Below are 1,934 nucleotides of genomic sequence, written 5' to 3' on the forward strand. Positions count from 1 at the left end.
GCTGTCCTGGAACTCACTCTGTAGACCAGGCTGGCCTCAAATTCAGAAATATGCCTGCCTCTGCCTCCCAAGTGCTGGGATTAAAGGTGTGCACCACCACCACCTGGCCATAATTCTTAAGAGAATGATATAAAATACATGAAAAAAAAGTTCAACGTCCTTAGTCAGGTTGTGCAGTGGGAGCCTTAAACACTCCGAATCTGAAATTAGACCGAGCACCTGGTGCAGCTGCACCATCCTGAGCACACACCTGAAGGACTCTGAGTCAGCATACCATAGACACCTGCACAGCCATGTTACTGGGGCACTGTTGAGACTATCCAAGGTAGTACATATGCACGGGCCATGATGTGCGCCATAGGTGGTCAGAAGGCAGTTCTGCGGAGTCCCATCTCTTTGTACCTTTATGTGGATTCTAAGGTCAAGCTCACGTTGTCAGGCCTGCATGGCAACTGCTTTATGTACTGAGCTGTTTGCAGTCCCATTCCTGCCTTGTCTACCTGGGTGCTGGGGATGGAATCTTTCTTTGCCTGTAGGACGATGTATAATCTGCCCCCATGCTTATCTCATTTCTTATTTGTGTGCCTCTTAAACATGCTCAGTGTCAGTGTGCCCCATCACCTGCCTAAGCAAGCTGAGCATGCTTGCATTAGGAACAAGGATGGGGAGATTCTGGTCTCAGGTCAGACTTCTCTCTTTCTGGAATGACTCTTATTTTTATTTCTGAGACTTAATCTCATGTAGCTAAGACTGGCCTCAGACTTGCTATAAAGTTAAGGATGACTTTGAAGTCCTAATTCTCCTACCTCTGCTTCCTGGATTACAGGTACCAGTACTACGCCTAGTCTCAGGGATGCTTCTGGGCATCTCTCTTCCATCCTGTCAGTCTGTGTTGCCTCAGACAGATTTGTTTGATTCATGAAACTTGCCATTAATTGAAGCTATTACTGTATTTTCTGTCTTTCTGTCCAACATAATGTGGCAGTGGATCCATGCCTCATCTAGAGCAGTGCATGATTCCTAGTTAGTGCTTAAGAGACTTGTGTTTGAGAGGACTGTGTGCTAGCCAGCCAGCAAGCTCCTGTACGCTTATGATCTACTGAAAGATAGATCAGAATCTGCTCAGCTGGTGCAGATGCAGTCCTATGGATAGCAGACATTTCCCATAATTCTCTTTCCTTCCTCTGTAGCTGCGTCTACCTCAGGTCGAGGCCAGTGCCTGAAGCGCATCCGGTACCATGGCCGAGGTCGCTTTGGCATCATGGAGAAGGTCTATTGCCATTATTTTGTGAAGCTGGTGGAAGGACCTCCACCTCCACCTGAAGTACCCAAGACAGCAGTTGACCATGCCAAGGAGTATATTCAGCAGCTTCGCAACCGGACCATCATCCATACTCTATAAGATCTACGCCAGTTATTCTGGCTCCACAGTGTATATACTTTATGTTTATTTTAAAAAGTAAACACAAATGATTTTTATGCCTTTTCATTGAATTATTGAAGTGTAGTGTATAACTGCAAAGTTTTGTGGGTGGGCAGGTGGCGGGGAGTTGGGAGGGCAGTATGTATCCTGGTGTGTGTGTGCAGAGGCCAGAGGATTTTCAAGACTTGAAGCAATCTTACCACTGTATTCTAAAACCAGACAGTAGGTGGCGCTCTCCTCGTGGCAACAATCAGTTACTGTACTGGCTAGTTTTGTGTGTCAACTTGACACAGACTGGAGTTATCACAGAAGGGAGCTTCAGTTGGGGAAGTGCCTCCATGAGATCCAACTGTGGGGCATTTTCTCAATTGCCCCTTGTGGGTGGTGCCATCTCTGGGCTGGAGGTCTTGGGCTCTATAAGAGAGCAGGTTGAGCAAGCCAGGGGAGCAAGCCAGTAAGAAACATCTCTCCATGGCCTCTGCATCAGCTCCTGCTTCCTGACCTGCTTGAG

The 1,934-nt window shown here is 47.3% G+C and overlaps 1 protein-coding gene across 1 annotated transcript in view; it reads left to right on the plus strand.

Moving 5' to 3' along the window:
- The window catches only part of Mrpl22 (mitochondrial ribosomal protein L22), a 13,763-nt gene extending 12,280 nt beyond the window's left edge, over positions 1 to 1,483 (plus strand). Inside the window, exon 8 of the mRNA XM_031350867.1 lies at positions 1,191 to 1,483. Within this exon, the coding sequence (XP_031206727.1) occupies positions 1,191 to 1,402 (212 nt within the window). The 3' untranslated portion in view covers positions 1,403 to 1,483. The remainder of the gene's footprint in view (positions 1 to 1,190) is intronic.
- The last annotated feature ends 451 nt before the right edge of the window (positions 1,484 to 1,934 follow it).

This window comes from Mastomys coucha, unplaced genomic scaffold, assembly GCF_008632895.1.
Source record: "Mastomys coucha isolate ucsf_1 unplaced genomic scaffold, UCSF_Mcou_1 pScaffold5, whole genome shotgun sequence".
Classification (NCBI taxonomy): Eukaryota; Metazoa; Chordata; class Mammalia; order Rodentia; family Muridae; genus Mastomys; species Mastomys coucha.